General features: G+C 39.9%; 1 protein-coding gene across 2 annotated transcripts in view; it reads right to left on the bottom strand.

Annotated features, from left to right (window-relative positions):
* LOC147015893 (uncharacterized) overlaps nucleotides 1–18,083 on the bottom strand; it is a 66,573-nt gene extending 48,490 nt beyond the window's left edge. Inside the window, exons 1-3 of one of the 2 annotated variants that reach the window (XM_085848473.1) lie at nucleotides 17,956–18,083; nucleotides 3,986–4,233; nucleotides 2,586–2,638 (exon numbers count right to left, since the gene is read on the bottom strand). In XM_085848473.1, coding sequence (XP_085704599.1) covers nucleotides 2,586–2,638; nucleotides 3,986–4,223 — 291 coding nt within the window. In that variant the 5' untranslated portion in view covers nucleotides 4,224–4,233; nucleotides 17,956–18,083. Of the gene's footprint in view, nucleotides 1–2,585; nucleotides 2,639–3,985; nucleotides 4,234–6,045; nucleotides 6,198–17,955 lie in introns of those variants that run through there. The other variant, XM_085848475.1, reaches the window with a different exon arrangement.
* Nucleotides 18,084–19,590: the final 1,507 nt, after the last annotated feature.

Below are 19,590 nucleotides of genomic sequence, written 5' to 3'. Positions count from 1 at the left end.
GTAAATTCCGGAATTAATAAATTTACACAACTTTAAAAATCATTATTTAATTTAATTGGAGTTATCAACTCAAACATTGTAAAAACACAAATCGTCTTCTTGTCACTTCCAAGGACCTCCAGTTTTGCACTACTTGGACATGTTAAATAAGGTGGTGTATAAGACTGCTTCAATGGCACTAAACTTCCAGAATTTTTTAAACGATCTTTAAAATAATTATTTTATTTCAATTGAAGTACTGTGTATGCTAAAAACACTGTGTGGGGTAACGTGTTCTATGAACTCTCGAGTCTTCCATGCATCTTCCACCGATACATGCGAGTTTATAAGGAGTATTCTGATTCACCAATCCAAACAGTACAAACAAACAATAGGTAGGCACTATCATTAAAATTTCAAAACCCTATATATATTTATTTTATGTTATTTTCTAATAGCATAGATTAATATGAACTCGTAGCTTTTGGAATTTTTGAAAATGACTGAATATTTTTCGAGGTATTCAAGTTTTAAATTTTCAATATCGGCTGTATTTGGGGACAATATGTAATACATTTATTATTTAACGAGTTGTGTCCAATACCCATTAGGAAATTGTGTAAAAATAACACAAAAATAGATACAATGTCACTAACGTGCCTTATTACTGGAAAAAGACATATAAAATCATATATCAGCATTTAGGAAATATTGTAAGCAATACAACCGAAGATAAATAAATGACCTTGGGAATGACCTTGACCTTATTTCTCAAGGTCAAAGCGCGGATATCGTGAAATCAGAAATGTATGGATATTACGTAATAATGGTAGAACGTAAGATAAAACACCTGTATAACTCAGAAAAAACATGTAAAACCATATATCACCATGCTGGTAATATTGTAAACAAATAAAGAGAAATAAATGACCTTGGGCATGACCTTAACATAATTTCTCAAGGTCAAAGCGCAGATATCGTTAAATTGACAATGTATGGATATTGCGTAATAATGCGAAAAATGGTACAACGTAAGATAAAATGCCAATAAAACACCTTTATTACTCATAAAAAACCTGTAAAACCATATATCACCATGCTTGTAATATGTGTGATTAGAGCAGATTATTATGTAACAAATAACGAAAATAAACAGGTGCGCGGCCATCTTGGTCTTGATGAATGGATCAATTTCCGTTTTTTTTCGTGCCTAAATAAAGATGCCATTTTGGACCACAATTTTCTCCCCTTGGACCTGACCCTCCCCCTATAAACCATATATCAAAATGATCAGTGAGTATTCAATTTCATGCTAGTCTTTATCTTTTACGTGCTGCTTTCAAGGAATATGCGATATATTGACAACTTCTGCTTACCACATTTTTGTGAGGGTGCCCTGCCATCTTGGAAATATGCAAATCGACTTCAGAGTGATACAGTGATGGTTGAAAATAATTCGGAATCGCATCATATTATTTTTTTAACATGTTATACGCTATTTCTTTGCATTACCGCCTATTTGTAAATATATAATAAAACGCAACGTAAAAAACATGGTCACATTTTGCAATGGCGTCTTGACGTCACTATTATGACTGCAGCGCCCCTGGCAAGTACAGCAGTGCCTACAATAGGGATGCTTCTAACATTTCAAGGAAATCTTGGAAGCTATGATGGCCCAAGAAGAATCATTATTTATGAAAATAATTTCTGGAAATGTTTCCCGCAAAAAAAATGGAAGATCCGTGGATTGGTTATTTAGGGATGGAGCCAATGCCCTCAATCTCCCATGAGGAGACCCCTGTTGAGGCTGGCGCAATATGACCTCTTTCGTTCCTACTTCCTGGTAGACGTTTGCATATTTTATTTACTGATAGTTTGGGGATTATGGCTTGTGATAGGACTAAGATTATGATAGGACTACCATCCTGGATCTGCAAGTAAACTGGCACTATCTCCGCACCATCTTGTCATGCCTGCTAGTGCTCCCTGCCTGGTTTGGTCTAAATGCAAAGGCAGTGAACGCTAGGTGGTTGATTCTGCCTTCACTTCAGTAAGGCAACTTGGGATTGTCCCTAAAATCACCAGACTCGGTGACATTGTGGTTAGAGCATCCACTCTTGTTTCTGGTAGGTCGGCTGTTCGATTGTGACGCTGGCCAAGTCATACCAGGGGCTTTAAAAATGGAACATGCTACTTCCTCGCTTGTCACTCAGCACGTAGAAGATAAAGCATAGACTAACCCCATAGGATGGTATCCCTTTGGGAAGTACATTTCTATATTTCTCCCTGAAAGTTGTCTGCTTACTGCAGAGAGAAAAGTGCTGCCCGTACTCTGTGTGTTCTGTGAATGTGAAGTTACTTCTGCACCCCCCTCCCCCCACCCAAAGACCAGGACCAAAAACTTCCAGTAAGAGCAGGTATGCTTCACCACTCTCTTTACATCTTGACTGTATATTTTACTGAGAAACATGACCTTGGTAAGAATTCCTCCTTGATGCTTTCAAGTAACATCTCAGGTTTATGATGGCACATGTTGTCTGCTGCTTGTTTGTACAACTTAGAGGTAAATGGTGAATGTTTTTGTTTGATGTACAGTGACTTACCTGCTCATAACCACCAATGCGGTTCACGGTTGTGAACAACAGCCACAAATCCACTGGAACACAAAATAAACAGGAACACGTTAAAATCTCCATGAGCTGGAAATTTTCTCTCTCTTTCATTGTTCTTCATCTACATCATTCCATCCAGTCTTCTTGCTCTTCCATGAGCCTCACTCTGATCCATTAAAGTAAAAATGAAAATAAATAAAATGATAAGTCCGGTGACGCAATCGTACATACTGTATCGTACTTCCTCGAATGAATGATCAACGTAACAGATATCTTCGATAAAATGTAAGATGACAATACAACCTGAACAAAAACTTATCTCAAAACTCTGAGAGCTCTTCGTTAATATCGAGGCCGAAGTTTTGTTCTAGTTATGCAGAATACAAGTGACCTGTGAGCATAAAATCAACAACAATAATTGTAAACAAACTTTAGTTTAACAATCGGTGATACAAACACAATCAAGTATATGATATGTTTGAGTATCTGGTTCATTCGTTCATATGCAGCAAAGCTGCGGGGTAGCATCATTGGCTGTGCTGCTGATGCCCTCTGCTGGTTAGGTCAGGAATTTATAATTTGTTCATGGTGCTGGAGATGGCTCGCCTCCTCTTCGCAAATGTCACACCATGTGATCTTCAACGTCGGTCGAACGAAATTTGGTGGATGGGTTGGGTGCATGACAAGGACAAATCGATTCGATTTTTGTGAAGATCCTGATCTGGATACGAATTTTAAAAAATATTTCTCAAGTGATTCTTCACCATTGACAGATGGGTCCAAAAACGATATATAACACGATATCTCAAAAAGTTGTTGACGAGTTTTGACACAACTAGGTGTACGAGTTGGTTAGGCGACACAAACAAGCCGAGTAGCTTTTGGCTCAGGTCCAGATCCAGTTCCAGATCCGTCCTATCATTGGCATACAAAACGTATGCTGCTCAGCCTGGCATAGAGGTATGCACTCTACCAAGTGTAGTTCTAGTTGGGACGTGCTGTCAGATTTATGGATGCAGTCCATTTGATTGTATTCCTACAAAAAAAAATGTTAAAATAAGGTTTGTTTACAATCACGGGTGTTCATTTTATTTTGGTAAGACTGTACGCAATGCAACATATATCCTCCTATGTACTGCAGTGGCATAGTACGAGAACAGCAGATTACATTTGGAATGGACTCGAATTAGAATTGAACTCTGAATTAGACAGATAAAACACCACTCTAGCCATTAGACCATATATCTGAGATCTCCCAGTATTACCAAAGCAAAGAAAAACTGAAAATGCCCCTCAAAGCTCTTGGGAGCTCTCTAATCAAGACATTCTTCTGGGACATGTCACAGCAGAATGTAAATCTACCTTCTCTTGCTCTGTCCTCAGTCCATTACCTTGTTTGAAGCCCAAGTGTGGGATTCTTTCAATGGGTGTCTTGCGAGCTCGCATAAACGAATGCAGGTCTTGCAAAAAAGCCTCCTGCTCGTAGGCACGATTGTCTCCAGTTCCTTCACGTTTCCTCCCACATTGGTCGATCACATCTCTGGCAGATTGCCAGGTCAAACTGGTCCAGTTACTCTCTCCACCACAGAGGTCTCCTCCCACAGGGGCTGGATATTCTACCTCTTGCATAATTTTTGACCTGAAAGGTAAGGAAATAGTCAGCGGAAACGGAGCAGCCCCACCAAATTCACTGCAGAATAACGAATGATCACATTCCTTAAATTCTGGATATGGATCATCACAGACTTAATCCATCCATCAATGGGGACCAGACTCTGCGCAGAGCGTTGGTGCTGCTGAAGCAGTCTTCTGGGCTATTGAGCACAATCATGGATGGGTCACCACTCCGACGCAGGATACCAGCAAGCTGGCACTCATTTTGCCAACCTCAGAAGGCTGACAGGCTGAGTCAACCCCACCTGGTATTAATTCAACAGCCAAGTGGAATCCCAAGCCCACCACTCTAACCATTAAACGAACACTATGCATATCGACTGAATGAACGAATATAATGTTTCTTTATTTGGCAATACTTTTGCACTTTCTTTTTTTTCCTTCCACAGTTTGAAATGACAAGGAATGTAAAAAGTATTTCAAGGAAAAAGTTATTTTTGCAAATCAAAATTTAAGTGGTTCTACACCCTCTTAAATTCTGCTTTGATAGGAGATGTAAGTTCACATGAGGGAGGAAATTCAAAGACAGCAACAGTTTTTTGGCCAGAACTTGCATGTAGTACAAGCATCACCACACTTTGCTTTACTCTACCCTATAGGGACTTTATTTAATGGTACCTCTATACCAGTGATGCGGTAGTCTGTCTGAAAGGGTGGTGTGAAGGTGCACACTTACCTTATGAGTTTCCTTGTCTGAGTTGGATTCTCGACCTCAGTATAAACTGTCGGATTGGTGTTTCACAGGTCGGGTGTTGCATCACAAAGTGCACCGTCCCTCGGATGGACGCTAAGCGAGGCGTCCCATCTGCTAGCATTGCTCAGTGTTATATTAAAATCTCACGGTGTCTTTCGCAAAGAGTAGGGGAGATCATTGCCAGCACCCTGAACACATTCCAAATCTGTGTCACCTTCAGTCAAACGAGAGGCCTGGCTAGCCGGATCATCAAAGACAAGGCCCCAAAACTTTCCCCGGCTGACCCCACAAGGAGGTGGGAATATAAATTGGCCCATTAAAGAAGGCTCCAATCATTAGGCCCCAAGTTGTCCATCGACCAGTGATCCAGTCAAATGATAACAATTTTGAGTTTGAGTTCAGTGTTTCATTCGACTAGTGAACAACGAACAACTTTGATTGATGAGAATTGTCTGAAATAGTGTGAAACGGAATTTGTCTTGCTAATTACACACACAAACACTGAAAAATTGTCCACCTGTAAATTCTTGATAATATGGCGGTGGTCTATTGAAGGAACTCGAATTCCAATCAAAAACTTGTTGACAAGTCAAGCTGTAAATGAGTGACATGCAAGTCAATGTTTGTTGGCAATTTGAGTTGCCAAGAAAAAAAAAACTTCATAAAGTTTCTTGTGTATCTCTGGCCTTACACTTTGTGTATCTCCGGCAAATCAGTCCTCGCACCCTCCGGTAAGTTTCTGAGTCGAAGTACAGAATGGCCAAATAGGAGGTTTCAGTCACACTTGTGTCCCAAGGTCCCCATGACTCGAGTTCTACGTCGGTGCCGACCATTGACACAGCCTTGGAGTAGAGATATCACTTCGGTTGATTAAAATAATGGGACACATAGTGCCAAGCTGGATTAGCAAGAGAACGGTCAATTTGAGAAGCTCTTTGATTATATCACAGTGTGTCAGCATTTTTGAAACAAAGGCAAAAAATAAAAATAAAAAACGTTTCCAAGAATCCCGAAAACATAATTAGTAATACTCTCACAGAAAATGTAGATTTTTAATCAGTACACAGAACGCCGAATGCCTACCAAGTCAACGGTGGACAGGATGACTGCAGAGGTAGCACACTTTCCTTTGAGCTGTCTGGTCTGGGTTTGGTTCCTGACCCGACTCCAAACTGTCAGATTGGAGCTTCACAGGCAGGGCGTTGCATCCCTCGGATAGATGTCAACGTTGTTTTCCTGTCTGCTACCATTAGTATCTTGATGTTAAAGATCTTTCATGATGAGTGGGCGACTTATCGTGGGCACCCTGAATAAATTCCAGAGAGGCACCAGTTGCCTGGTCTTCTTGGATACTCCTCGACACCAGGTTACACTGCTTGCTATCTCAGAGTGTGGTTGCTGTGTGGGCAGCAGCTCCTACACTGCACACAAATTCACGCGCTTGGGTGTGTTCACATGTCATGTGTGAACCTGAGATATATCGAATCGACGGCTCATTCTATTAACAAGTCGGAACACCATCTGGGGATACCTGATGGCTTTCTTTTACATGAACAGTTTCTTATTTATTGTCTTGTGCCAAATATATGACACAATTCAACAAAACAAATTATACTTAGTGCTGAGGTCAATCAAACAACTGCACACTAATTGCAATGGCAACTTTGAGTCAAAATTGAAAACTTTGACAGTCGGTTATAACTGTCCAGGTGCCATGGTGTCCCGACTGTTCCAGTTATCTCTTTCAGTTTCTCTGTGGTTCTTGTGTCATGAGATTGTTGTGCTATCACCCCTGTGCTTAAAATCTTCGAGAATGTGTATTCTTGGATAGCGATCTTAATAGCAAGTGTGTTTAAGAATGAACAGCCTTCATGAAAGAGGAAGGTTTGGATGAAAGAATGCCGAAATAGATGGGACCGAAAGAGGTGGTTCTGGCCAAACATTTCGGGAATTGTGCGTGAAGAGCCGAAAGATTTCAGGAAGTGCGTGGGAATATCTCCCGAAATGTTTCATTACCCTTGAGAAAATGTCAAAACCTGCATGGAGAAGTGAGATGTGCTTCTATACATTTTAGAGATTCAGTTCCACCTGCGGCACAGAGGGAAGCAACTTTGGTTGTTGGAAGATGCTCTGCAATGCTTGTAACGGCTTTCTTCGAGAAACGAATGGACGTGACAGATGAAAAGTAAAAGTACATCAAACTACCCCAGTTACAACTACCGTCATTCATATATAACTGGAGTCATACATCCCCACGATCCTGCATACCCATCAGTTATGTCTGATATGCGTCTAGATAATACTTAAGATGTCTCAAAAATGTGTGAATAGTTGGAAAAACATCAGAGACTTCAAGAATTGTCCATAAATCATGAGTACCTCGAGGTTTCAATTTAATTGTGCATCTTTGGCCTGAGCGAGAATGATGCATCATCACAATGCTGAGCCTCCAGTTTTCTGCATCAAATCAGGAAGCCTTCGTGTCAGATTTAAAACATCTCATCTGGGGCCTTATTCAGTTTACGCAGCGAAACCTCAATGCTGTGATTTGGACAAATGTTATCTTGCTACAAGTCTGGAGACAGGAAGACAAGTCACCGGCAATGTATATAGACCGAGTATTGCAAAAGAAAATTCTCCACAAGAGTGAGGCTCATGGAAGAACAAGGACCTTCCATATCAACATTACATTTCAGGCCTTGCTTATAAAATTAGCAGATTTCATCACATCATGCATAATATGTCCGTGCATTTATTTAGAGAACAAAGAAGTGTTTTGTGACAGGATATAAGAATGAGTTGATGAACAGTGAATGCAGCCCAGGCCGCAGAGATGCATATCAATGAGTTGGCTACCAAATAAAACGCCCACACTCTCAGGCAAAAGTTCTTTTTGTATAAATGACGCCAAACTTTTCTCTACTGGAAAAAAAAAAAACGCGTGTGTGTAATATATAAATATATATATATATATATATATATATATATATATATATATATATATATATATATATATATATATATATATATATATATATATATAAATATATAAATATATATATATATATATAAATATATATATATATATATATATATAAATATATATATATATATATATATATATATATATATATATATATATATATCCTGGTGTTGGCACAGTGGTTAGGGCAGCAGCTTGGGATCCAAAAGGTCCTGAGTTCAAGCCCCGTTGGGCCACTGAATTAATACACCAGGGGGTTGACTCAGTCTGTCATCCTTCCGAGGTCGGCGAAATGAGTACCAGTATACTGGGCCGGTGTATACCCCGGTTAAAATAGGTGTACCATATCCCTGTGTCGTAAGAGGCGACTAGGGTTGCGTCAGGAAGGGCATCCGGCGTAAAACATGTGCCAAATCACTGTGTGGATCATACGGATGATCTGCTGTGGCGACCCCGAACGGGAGCAGCCGAAAGAAGTAGAGATATATATATATATATATATATATATATATATATATATATATATATATATATATATATATATATATATATATATCTGGATCCGATGACTAGAATTTTTAAAGTGATTCTTCACCATTGAGAGATAGGGCCAAAAATGATATACAGCATTATATCTCAAAAAGTTGACGGATTCGGACAAAATTTGGTAGACAGGTTGGGTGTGTGATGAGGATGAATTGATTCAATTTTGTTGAAGATCCGTATCCTGATCCCGATCTGATATTTTTTTAAGTGATTCTTCACCATTGAGAGATTGGGCTAAACCGACATACAGATTCGGATGAAACTTGGTTGACATGTTCCTTGTGCGATCATTCTGTGATTTTTTTTTTCTGGTGTACTGGCTTCGATGTCCATTGGCACACACAATTTCAGATTTCTTTGTCACGTGGAAGGTACCGATCTTGAATATCACTAAGTCAGTCAGTCAGTCAGTGAATCAGTGGTTAGAAAGAGCTTTATATATAATATAATATAAACAAATATATATGTATAACAGTAACTACTGGCTTTAATCGTGAGCCAAAGCCACAGATCAAGTCTCACACTGTAAAAAAAAAAACACATAATCCGTAAGGAACAAAAGCCTGTCTGCCACTCAGGCTTCCTTTCTTGCTAATGCAGATCAAAAAACCAGAAGGCACAGTGTGGATTAGTGTCATGATGTCAGTGTCATGTCACATCTTGGGTCAGTGTCTTCCTTTCATTTAATTTATTATTCCTGACTGCAAACCTCTGAACTGGTGATTAGCAGGACAGAGGTATTGTGTTTGTGTGGCAGATGACACTTGTCACGAACAGACCATGCAGCAAGTGCTGTGATGGAACTTGATCTGTGCTCTGCAACCTTGTTAAGTGAGGGGGTTCAATATAAATTTTATATATATATATATATATATATATATATATATATATATATATATATATATATATATATATATATATATATATATATATATATATATATAATATACACATAGACTATGTCCATTGGAGATTGGGGAAGTGCTTTTGTCACACTCCACATGTTTTGATATTGCCACGGGTCTTGCCGGTTAGATTAATCCCCCCGACCCAATTGTGGTGGACAGGTGGTTATCACCGACCAGGTCCTGATCACCGAGTGTTTTTCCTTCGGAGGCAGCCACGTGATCCTCAGATATTATGTCGTCTGCGGGAGGGACAGGGTGGCACTGGCAAAGTGATGGAAGCACAGCACAAGGGGTTTATACTCAAACCCCACAACAAATACACGGACACAGCAACTTAAAATAGACGTGGGCATTTAATGAAAATAGAAATATTTCCAAGGGTAATTCAAAATGTAATAATAATACGTGACGTAAACTCAAACCTAAAGTCGAGGCACCTCGACACACGGATTAAATACAGACAAAGGGAAAACGGGCAAAAGAAAATCCTCCCTTTATTTTGGCACTTCGCTATGTCCAGAGATGATCTTTACTGAATTTTGCAATTGATGCCCTTTATCCTGCATGGGTAGATGTGCTCAAAATGACGCCAAGCCGCTCTCTGGGTGGGAAACGTTTGTGAGGCAATATTCAACACCAGAGCTCACCAACCGCCATGCAGCTTCTTCGTTGATCGCCCTTACAAACCCGCTGCTGGGCAGAATGGCGCCGTCTCTTTCGGTGATATACGCGAGGCTTCGAAGTCAGTCTCTCACAACTCAGCCAAGAGTCAATGGCCAGCCAAGAGTCAAGGACAGCCGGCCGTAATGCCCCTGTTCTTCCATGCCTTCTCCTAGCTCCGTCGTCTCTTGACCACGTGTGCCTCTTCCACCGAACTCAAAACCAACCAAAACAAAACCTCTTCCTTCTTCCACTTCTGGGCGTGGCTTGCTGGCTTGAAACCTGGGAAGGTGGGGCTTTTGCCTGCTCAGCACGTTTTGCTTGCTTGTTGTTATGGTTGTTGTTATAAAAATGCAACTCCTTCATGGCTGGCTTGTAAATGTGCAAAAACGTAGCAAAGGTCACAGGAGGCAATTACATACTGGGGAAAATTGGTCTTAATGCCTCTCTAGTTAACACCGCACCCCCCCCCCCCCCCGTGTGTGGTACCACATAATGCTTAAGCTCACAGTCTCCCTACTTAACTTGCATTGAGATGCCTCCTACACGTCCACGGACCCAACAACTCCATACAATCCTAACTTTCCTATGAAATTCCTCCATCTACCCATATGTGTATATATATATATATATATATATATATATATATATATATATATATATATATATATATACATACACACACACACACACTCAAATTCCTGTTCACACATTGATATGATAATAATTCAATGCTTCGTTCAAACACCAACCTTTTAATTTTTTTCAATTACATTCCATCTCAACCAACCTTGAACTTCCACAGGTGTCACTTGTATATCATAGTGCAATCATGACGGGAATTAGTGGATTAAAACCGATGCGCATGTCAATGCTGTTTTAATTCAGCAGGAAAGTATATTCCTTTTTCAAATCTTTTTGTTGCAAAACTTCAATTATACATCCTCAAGTACAACTGCATCGCAAATCCTGCAAAACGATTGAATCTTTGGTCTCTCCATATTAGTTTCCACTGAAATTCATTGTGAAAATGACCTTTGGTGCAAAATATCCTTTTTTGGATGAATTAACGAAAGTGAAATAAATGAATTATTCTTGCCAGAAAGACAGGGACAGTTTTTATTTTGTAGAAACTTTGTGAAGCACATTTCACTGAAAGTATGATGTCATAAATGCACTAAAATTATGTTTGTTTTGCTTTCATCATCATCATTATTATCATCAATGCATCATGTATTCTTTACTGAGCATCAGTGCTGCAGAAGCACTCTTGGAAAGGCTTATGTTGGGTGGTTTACAGTTCACTTCCCAGCAGACAGTCAGTGGAGGAATTTGTAATTTTTTCAGGGTGATGGCGATAACTCATTGACCTTTGGCGAAACACAACTTGTGATCTTTAAGTTGCTTCAAACGACCAATGATGAGAGAGGGATCATCCAGCCAAACATTATTTTGATGAACGGAGCACACCTTGATGTATATCCCTGCCTGTTTAACGCCACGATGACAAAATATGTCGAGATTCGAACCTAGACTTCCAAACTTAATACGCTTTACTATTGCAAAAATTAATTTGATACATGCCACTGCTATTCTTTACAGGGCATTCCGTCCATCCATTGGGACCATACTCTGTGCAGAGCATTGGTGCTGCCTGAGCAGTCTTCTTGGCTATTGGGCACAACCATGGACAGATCACCACTCCCCCACAGCTACAGGGCGTTGGTGCTGCCAAAACTGTTTCTTAGCAAGCGTTTTGCATTGCCTTTCCAATCTTGTTTGTCCATACTCAAATCTTTTAAATGCTGAGCTTTGTTATGACGTACCAGGGTTTGAACCACCAATCTCCAAAACTTATAGCAGATGCTCGAACCATTACACCACCTGAATCTGTGCACCTTAAGGCCGGGTCACACCTTTACGTTTTAGCCAGCGATGGCAACGTGTTAAAATTTATGTAAAACGCTGGCTTACGTTGAACTTTTGATGTTTTTTTTTAAAGATTCGGACGTATTCATAGCGACTTGGTCTTATGTATAACGCATTGGTAACGGACACAGAACGTTTCGTTGTGTTATAGATAACTTATACCAACGAATGCTGAACCTGTTGTCGGCCTACACAACCGATGCCCAACGATAGTCTAACTCAGGCGTAGCGCGTTGCACGCATCGCCGACGATGTCGTGACGTAGCCTATTAAAAGGCTGACTCACAACGATTCAAATCATAACTGCCGTAGAAATGGAAGGGTCAAAATCGCGGTCACACCTTGGCGATCTTGCCAGCGTATGCCGACGTAACAAAAAGTGTGTCTAAAACGTTGGGGCACGTCGAATACGGTATGGGTAAGTTTGGTATGCGCGAGTAGAACGCTAAATACGCTATCATAAGTCGTAGTAAGTAGAGTACGTCAAGAAATTTTAAACATGTTCAAAATTTTACGACGTACTCGGCGTATGACACACGTTCCGCATGCGATGGGGATAAGTTTTACATACGATATGCGGACGCTTACACACGTCCACAAAGGCTACTTATAAGCTACTCATAAGTCGAAACACGTCGCGGTAATGTCTTTTTTACGCGAAACTTATTTCTAACTTATGTTTGACGTGCTTTGAACCAATTCTTTACGTAGTCCCAACACACATCGACGTATGTAGACGTATTCCAATGACGTCTTCCGGTCGACAAAAAAAAGAAAAGAAATGAATGTGTTTCTAGCTTACAACTGCCATATAAAGCCTTTTTCCCAGCGGTTTTGGGAATTGGTATATAAAAATGGTGTTCATAAAAGGGGAACCCAACAGTGTTTTCGAGTCCATGTCAGCAGTATCAGTATCAGTATCAGTATTAGTATTAGTATTAGTGTTAGTAGTAGTTTGTTCATGTTGGCAGTAGTAGGTGAGTGTGAGGGGGAGGGTGTGGGTTATGATGGATCCTCCTTGCGTCCGCGTGTCCACGGGTAGGTTCATAGGCTGCCACTCAACGATTTAAATGGCTGCATCTCCACTATTGAAAGTAGACGCTTGCGCTCAACAATTGGATTTTTTTTACACTCAACGACTTTTAAACGGTACCACTCAGCGCTGGTTTCATTGTTTACAATGAACGATTTAATTTGCTGTCACTCGCCTTTTGTTTTTTTTTTTGTTTGTTTTTTTTTTGACGCTGGGGTTTGGAAATTTGAAACGTTTCTTCTGAACGTGTTAAAACGCTCAAACTCGACTATTTTAAATAGATGCTGCCGATGGACAATTGGAATCATAGCCAAGCTAGACATCGAAGTGTGAACATCCTCGTCATGCCGAAGAAAAGTTTGAAGAATGCTGCAAATAAGTGTCCTGGCCGTGGCCGTGGACGCTGACGCAAGGACGATCCATTATACCGACGTCTTTCAGCCTATGAGTAACTTAAAAGTAACGTCTGTCGACGTGTGGCAACGATCGCGTAACGTGCCAACAAAACGCTAATCATGGGTTAGAAATAAGTTTCGGGTACGCTAAATATTACCTCGGCGTGTCTCAACTTATGATTAACTTACAAGTAGCATGTGTTGACGTCTGTCAACGATCGCAGACCGTGCCTACAACTTGTGGCCAGCATAGCGGAACGTGTGAGTCATACGCCGACATACGTCGTGAAATTTCAAGCATGAAAAAATTTGAGGACAACCGAAAAGTACAACGTTTAAAGCCAACGTACAACGACTTATGGCAACGTACTACGACGTATGCCAGCGTGCTCTTAATGTTATCAAAACTTACCCATAACGTATTCAACGTGTGCCAGCGTTTTACAAAAAAAATTCAAAAATCGGCATACGTTGGCTAAAACGTCAAGGTGTGACCGGGCCTTTAGCAAAGGTGGAATTCAACCAAAAATCAAGAAAAGACATTTTGAGAATAAACATTTTCAAAACCTCACTACAAAATTTATCGGCATGTTCTAATCATTACGCCACCTCGTTTGGTGTCACTGCTATACCTACTTCAATAAAACCCTCATATCTATATATATATATATATATATATATATATATATATATATATATATATATATATATATATATATATATATATATATATATATATATTTTATATATATATATATTATATATATATATATATTATATATTATATTTTATATATATATATATATTATATATTATATTTTATATTATATATTATATTTTATATATATATATATATTATATTTATATATATATATATTATATTTATATATATATATATATATATATATATATATATACTACTACTACTACTGGGAAGATTACCTTTAACCCATTTCAATTTGTCATCTTTCCTGTCTCTCTGGAAATCTCCTCACTAGAATGTCATCCATCTTGAGAAGAATTACAATCTCTTCTGATTATTTTCATCACCATTAGACCGTATATCAAAGTAGGATTTCAAAGACAGCTCATTAAAAGATAGCCTGCTGGGCACACTCCACCAGGTTATGTATTATTTGTATGACACTCCTCATCTCTCCATTTTGCTCAAATAAATTCAAGGGTGTTTTGACAAAGCCATTCTCTTTTCAACTCAAAACTTTATTTATGAACCCTGGTTTTATTTTAATAAAACGACCAATAGTGTGCATCGTGATTACTCGACATGCTACATTGGCATCTACATGTACAAGAGACGTTCAAAATGTTCTCAAAACGAGATACTCACATTAGTCGAACTTGCAGATACCCAGCTCCGACGGGTATGGGGGACAGGACAGATCATAATACTTGGTTACTGTAGTTTCTTTGGATGTTTTGTGCCGCATTGAATAGCTCAGTTCATATTGCTGGCGTGTATGGATGCCCATGGTAGCGTTTGAGACCAGTCGCTTTAGATTGTTGGCCTTGACACATAGTGCTGGATGAGTAACACGAAAGATTTGACATATTCATCGTTTCTATATTCCCTCCATCAACAGATTAACAACATGGTAGGATAAAAGTCGTAAATGCTGAGTAGAACAAACATCTTGAACTCATGGACTTAGTTAAGTAAAGCACATCGTCTGGGATCCGGCCGTCGGTTTGCCGCCGAATGCTGCTGATTGTGACGTCATCGATTCCCTCTTTGAAAATTCTATCGAAATTCGATTTTTTTTTTGAATCTGCCATCACCTGCATAAATACATGGAATACATAATGTGAAGATTTCGGAAGTATGAACAGAATATGTTCGGAGAAAAATGTGTTGGAAGTTCCAGGCCCATTACATGATGATATATAGACATTATATATTCTTAACAAAAATAAAACAAAACCCAAAAGTTTTCCTTACCAATTATTGCACGTGATTATTAAAAAGTTAATTCATCAATGTACTGATCTTTAATTTACTAAAAGTTGGACAAACTTAAGTTAATGTCCTTACCACTCTTTTAATTAACTTATGAATTGCATTTATTCAAAAGGCTGGGGATTTGGTCAGGGTGTCTGAATATAATGTCCTTTCCTTTGAAATGATACTCTCGAATGAATACAACCTATAAATCAATGAGGAAACCGTGTGTACCTCCACATTCGACGGATTTCCGATAGCATTACTGACAAACCGAACACTTAGATGGCTCCTCACCACAAGAACACAGATAATTGGCATGTTGGTATACTACTGCCCATAATCAACACGTAAACCTCCTGCTCAGTCTACTCTTTGCCTCTTCACTTGACTTTATGATTCGTTTTGTGTTTATATTTTAACCTCTAGAATCCCAGATCGTCTCAGGAGAATTATCATCTGAACATTGCCAGAATGTGGTATACGAGTAAGCTCAGCTTGTTTAGTATTGATATTTAGTGAGTCGTAAATATGGCTGCTCCACTGGTTCTGATCGACATGTGGTACTCAATAACAATTTGTTGTTCACTACCAATGGCCTCAGAGTATGCTAGCATGGACCAAAAGAGCCTACCTATGAAAAGATAGTGGCACCCAAAATCTCCTTAACCCTTTGAACCTGAGAGGCTGTTTTACCAGCAGCTCTTCAAACCTCCAGATATCTGAGTGGTCGGATTTTTCTCCAGGGAGCCCAGCGTGGGGGAGCCAAACGTCCAAGGAGCTCAAGATTCTCAAAGGGTTAACTGAACAGAAATGACTAATTTTCTGTATCTGTTCAATAAACCTCTTGCCTTGCAGCGCTTAAAGGTTTGAGCTTTTAGATATTTAATATCAACCTTGTAATATATGTGGACTGGCAGAATGGTCTCGACTCTGGAGGTGTGCACCCTCACTTCTAAGCTGTCAATCCTTGATTGGAATCTCTCCCAGTTGTCAATGACTGCATCAAGCTGGTGTTTCACATAGAGGTCAATGCATCAATGTGTGTGCCCCCATTGGCAGGATGTTAAGCCAGAAGCCCACACTGCCAGAAATGGTCATTGGTGCACGTTTAAGATCCCACAGTATCTTCCACAAAGAGTAGCGAGTTATAACCGGCACTCTGAACCACTTATGAATTTCTACCCTGACCGACTGCTGGAAAGACAACCCAAACCACCCAGCATAACCCTTTGCCCAGGAACTGCTTCGGCAGCTATGATGCTCTCTCAAGGGCATGGTACATTTCACTGATTTGTAGTATATTTTCTCTCTCTCTCTGTGTCTCTCTCTCTCTCTCTCTCTCTCTCTCTCTCTCTCTCTCTCTCTCTCTCTCTCTCTCTCTCTCTTGAGCTCCCCACATTTAACATCCCCCACAACTCCACTAACATGTCTACCTACTTCGCAGCCATTATTATTATCTCTTCAATGAGCTTTGATATCTGTATGAAAAAGTTGAACATTCAAAGTATCGGAGAATTTGAAAAACTCTTGGTATTGCTGCTCTGATGAATCTCACCATTTATATTTGCACGTTTCGATTATATATATATATTCAAAAGTTGGTTAAGTGGCATCGTCAAAACATTTGAAATAGTCTAAAACTCTTGAAAGTAATCGAGTAATCTCTTATCGATCGATGACCCGTGAAAAAGGGAGGCGGCTTCGATAAGGTATGTGGCGGTCACTTCGCGCAGTGCCTCATGAAGACTTTCCAACAGACATTTCCTGAAAATATTTCAAAGGAAGCTTGTGCATGCCCGCTTGTTTTCTGTGCGAGGAAATTGCGATGGGAAGCTGGACCAGAAATGACGAATTTGAAATACAATTTCATTTCTGCACCACCGTGTCAAACCTTCCTTGCCCGAAGTGATCCCATGAGAAGAGTAGAACGTGGCACATGTTACACCTTGGCGTATTGCAAAGTAAGACAAAAAGGATTCATCCAGCTACATTTTCAAAAAAAAACAAAACAATTTTTGACAGTCTTGTATATCAAAGAATAGAGATGAAAAAAATTTATTAAAAAGGAAGCTTAATAAAAGATTCACCTTCAAGTCCTACAAGACAGATTCTTTACAACAACCAAGCAGAAGTGCTGACCACAAAGTATAGACAGGAACTACATGGAAACCAGACCAGGGGTGGAAGGCAGACCACTACCTAATCCAACAAGGTAATCCGTGAGCCAGTTGAGTTTTTAATTGACAATCCAAAAGTTTCTCCCGAGAGTAGCTAGTTGTTTTGAAAAAGCAAAGAATCACAAACCCCTGGTGATATAGATGTGAACCCACAACTGGTGGTAGCCGTGCAGTGCAATAGGCCAACCATGAGGCCACCGTAATACCCGTAGAGGTAATATTATGAACAAATCTCAAATTATCGTTTCAACACAAAGGGGAAAATCACTTAGCCTTATCATGAACACCATGCTATGAGGTTACACCCGATACTTGTACGTTGCTCATTCAGCCTGCACGATAGTCAAGAAGAAAATGGTCAAAGCACACCTGCTGCAGTAAGTAAGAAGTACCGGTTCTTACCTTCTCCTGCCGAGCTCAATGCCAAGGACTGTGCACGAGCTGGCTCCCAGAGAGCCAAATGGCACGAGGTCGTGATGTCATTGCTAGGAATGGCTCTACAAGTGAGTACTCATTGGTTAGGAGGTGAGGGTAGGAAAGGGTGAGTGTGTGTTGTATGGGCAGAGGGGTGCCCCAGGATGAGTGAGTGGTTGAGGTTGGTAGAGCCAAGAGAGATATTTGGCATTAAGATGAATATAAAAAAGAATAAACAAAAACAAAATGCAACCAAAAACCAAGGAGGAAAAGATCATCTAAGGTGATCCACCACCTGAGAAGCAATAGTTAAACATCTGCGCTTTGTTGGTGCTTTCACCGCTGTGTATTGCGTGAAAGATCTTCATTGAACATAAAAAAGTGAAAAATTAAACAATATGCAGTTTGGGGGTTATAGGTGACATTTATCCAAATGCTTGTACGTACACCAAGGAACTTCCTGCTTTCGGAATAAAGGGATGTGGCTTGGCAGCTGAAGTGAGCCACAAAAACCTCCCAGGCTGACCTGATATGGAGATTAGATTGCAATGTGCCCACAGCACCAAATCCATTGACTACCGAACTTTTGGAAAAAAAAAAAAACAACATTGGTAGGATATATCAACACAATGCATATTCACGGAAAATTGTTTGAGAAATTGTTTAATTTTCAAAAAGAATAATGGTACGTTGGATTATCCAACCTGTATTGTCAGCATCATAAGTTCAGTTGGGAATACTAGATAGGCCATCCCAACTCTGAGCTGGATTGTGGTGGTGTTAGAGAGTTTACGGTGGTGTTCTAGAGTTTGACAGTGATGTAATGAAGTTGAGTGATAGAGATGTGGAGTTGGATCGTTGTGTTTTGAATTTGATGATGTTAGCACTTCAACTGTCTTTGGCATCTTTTAAGCTTCTGTTTTCCACTCCCGCATTAGTACTCTTGTTAAATACCCCGGTTAAAATAGGTGTACCAGATCCCTGTGTCGTAAGAGGCGACCAGGGTTGCGTCAGGAAGGGCATCCGGTGTAAAACATGTGCCAAATCACTATGCGGATCATATGGATGATCCGCTGTGGCGACCCCTAACGGGAGCAGCCGAAAGAAGAAGAAGAAGAAGAAGATTAGTACTCTTGTTCTTACCTCCGTCACCAAAGGTGAACAGACGTGATGTTTTCACCAATGTTAGTCTGTCTCTAAGCAAGATATCTCAAAACGTTGTGGACAGATTCGGATGAAACGTGGTGGACGCGTTGGGTGTGTGATGAGGAAGAATTGATTCGATTTTGGTGAAGATCCGAATATTTTTCAAGTGATTCTCCACCATTGAGAGATGGGGCCAAAAACGATACATAGCACACAGTATCTCAAAAAGTTTTTTGGCGGATTTGGACAAAAGTTGGTGAACGGGTTGGGTGTGTCACAAGGAAGAACTGATTCGATTTTGATGAAGATCCGTATCCAGATGCGGCCTATCAGTGGGATACAAAACGTAAACTGGTCAGCTTGGCGGAGGAATGCGTTCTACCGAGTGCCCTTCTACTTGTGCATTTGGAATTAGAATGCCTTGTTGGTATTCATTTTATTCTACCTCACTTACCAAAAATGTCAAGAATTAATTTC

The sequence above is a fragment of the Eptatretus burgeri genome, chromosome 12 (assembly GCF_056783735.1).
Source record: "Eptatretus burgeri isolate ZD-2024b chromosome 12, Ebu_testis_v1, whole genome shotgun sequence".
NCBI classification, from domain to species: domain Eukaryota; kingdom Metazoa; phylum Chordata; class Myxini; order Myxiniformes; family Myxinidae; genus Eptatretus; species Eptatretus burgeri.
Note: the sequence above shows the minus strand (reverse complement) of the source record. Positions and strands in the feature narration are given on the sequence as shown.